The 1,861-nt window shown below is 34.3% G+C and overlaps 1 protein-coding gene across 1 annotated transcript in view; it reads left to right on the forward strand.

Annotated features, from left to right (window-relative positions):
* The window catches only part of LOTGIDRAFT_156706 (hypothetical protein), a gene marked incomplete at both ends in the record, with an annotated part of 2,974 nt that overhangs the window by 270 nt on the left and 843 nt on the right, over positions 1 to 1,861 (forward strand). Inside the window, one exon of the mRNA XM_009047982.1 lies at positions 654 to 1,685. Within this exon, the coding sequence (XP_009046230.1) occupies positions 654 to 1,685 (1,032 nt within the window). The remainder of the gene's footprint in view (positions 1 to 653; positions 1,686 to 1,861) is intronic.

The following is a 1,861-nucleotide window of genomic DNA, read 5'->3' on the forward strand; positions in this document are numbered from 1 at the left end:
CTCGCTTTATGCTCATAGGTCAGACATCAAATTAAAGAAAGAACAAGCCTGGTTTCTAATCATTTCAACCTCGACGACCATTCAATAGACGATCTCACCCTAATCCCAATTGAGCGTATAGAAATTGACTTGCCCGAAGATGAAACTACCAAATTCCGTCAATCTAGGGAGGCCCATTGGATTGAGACATTGAATACAGCAAGACCTATAGGACTAAATATTCATCATAATGTAGGCATAGCACCCTTTGTTGTCCCGTTTAATACAACCAGCAATCGAGCAAGCAAGATAGTTCCACTATAAGAGCCTTCAAGAGAAATTCCCCCATGTCTATAAGCAGAAAATGATAGTTGCATATTCAAAAAATAAGAACTTAAATGATAATATTGTTCATAGTAAACTAAAAACAATCAGTACATAACAGATACTATACTTCTCGCCCATCGGGCGAGTTATTTTTTTCTAATTTCAGATCAGAATAAGAACAGAAGAAAACCCAATATCAAGACCCTTAATCCTAATTTCTAAATAAAGTGTCTGCTCCACCCTAGGCCTGTACATTTGGGAGAATCAAACCCTCCCTTCCCCGAAATCTAATTATTTGCAAAATATTAATTTCATATGTTCCTATCAACATCAATCACCTAGTTTAGCGGCATGGGGTAATTCATCTAATCTACCAATGAATTTGAGGAAGATCGAGGATGTAGACATTGCAAAATACACCAAAGATAATTGGGAACCTTTAAGACACGAATGGGAACCTTACGCTAAAAGAGATACGTTATGTCTTGGAGCTTGTTTGATAAAATACAATCAAGCAATGAAAGAAGTTGTATTTCAGAATATTTCCAATAATCTAACGGCTCCTTCTTTATCTTTAAAGGGTTGGTATTATTTATATCATTACCATAAAGAAATGGTTGAAGAAGAATGGTATGAAAGTATTAGAATGGTTCCGAAACACACCGAAAAAGAAAACGTAGAAAAAGTTTACTCACATACTCACCCTTTTATAAGATATATTATCAGACAAAGTATTAAAGGAGGAAGAGTTTCGGCAAATCGAACATCATTTGAAACGAACAAAATGGATGAAATTTGTAATATATTAAAGGAATACACAGAAACACCAAGTGATAATATAATTGATTTATTTAAAGAATATAGTGCTAACCCAAAAGATAAAACGGAAGTTCACGCTAAACTCAAAGAGCTGGACTATTCTAAACTAATGGCATTTGGCGCTAACGGTTTGTACGCTTCCGCCATGTCGGATTTAGATAGCGAATATCCGAGAGCGGAAAGTGGTAGACCATTTCGACAAGAAGAAAATAAAGAATTTGTTAAGCTCTTTAATGAGCAGAAATTCAGACCTAGAACTGCTATTTTAAAAATCTGGTTGGGATATCCTACCTACATGTTCTTCCAACCCATACCAGCTAAAGATAAAATCACTTTCACGAATAGAATAGGTAAAAAGGAAACTGGCACTAAAATCAGGTTCAGAAATGGTTTCTGTCACGACGTTTTAACATCGGTCGATATTCAAGAAATAGTGAAAGCCGGTGGACGAATTATTAAAATATTAGATGGTATAGTTTACGAAGAAAATTTTAAAACTCCACCCTATAGAGATTATATTTTAATTTTGAGAGATCTAAGAAATAAATATAAACGAGAAGGTAATATCGTAGGTAGTAATTGCATGAAATTATTAGGCAATTCATTGTATGGTAAATCTATTCAGAAGGATATAACTACATCGAGACATTTATGGAGTGAAGCGACTTTAAAAGCCAACTTCGATTCACACGTTATAAACTATGAAAAAGTAAATGATAGTCAATATATAGTTGAG

Source organism: Lottia gigantea (genome assembly GCF_000327385.1).
Source record: "Lottia gigantea unplaced genomic scaffold LOTGIsca_12, whole genome shotgun sequence".
NCBI classification, from domain to species: domain Eukaryota; kingdom Metazoa; phylum Mollusca; class Gastropoda; family Lottiidae; genus Lottia; species Lottia gigantea.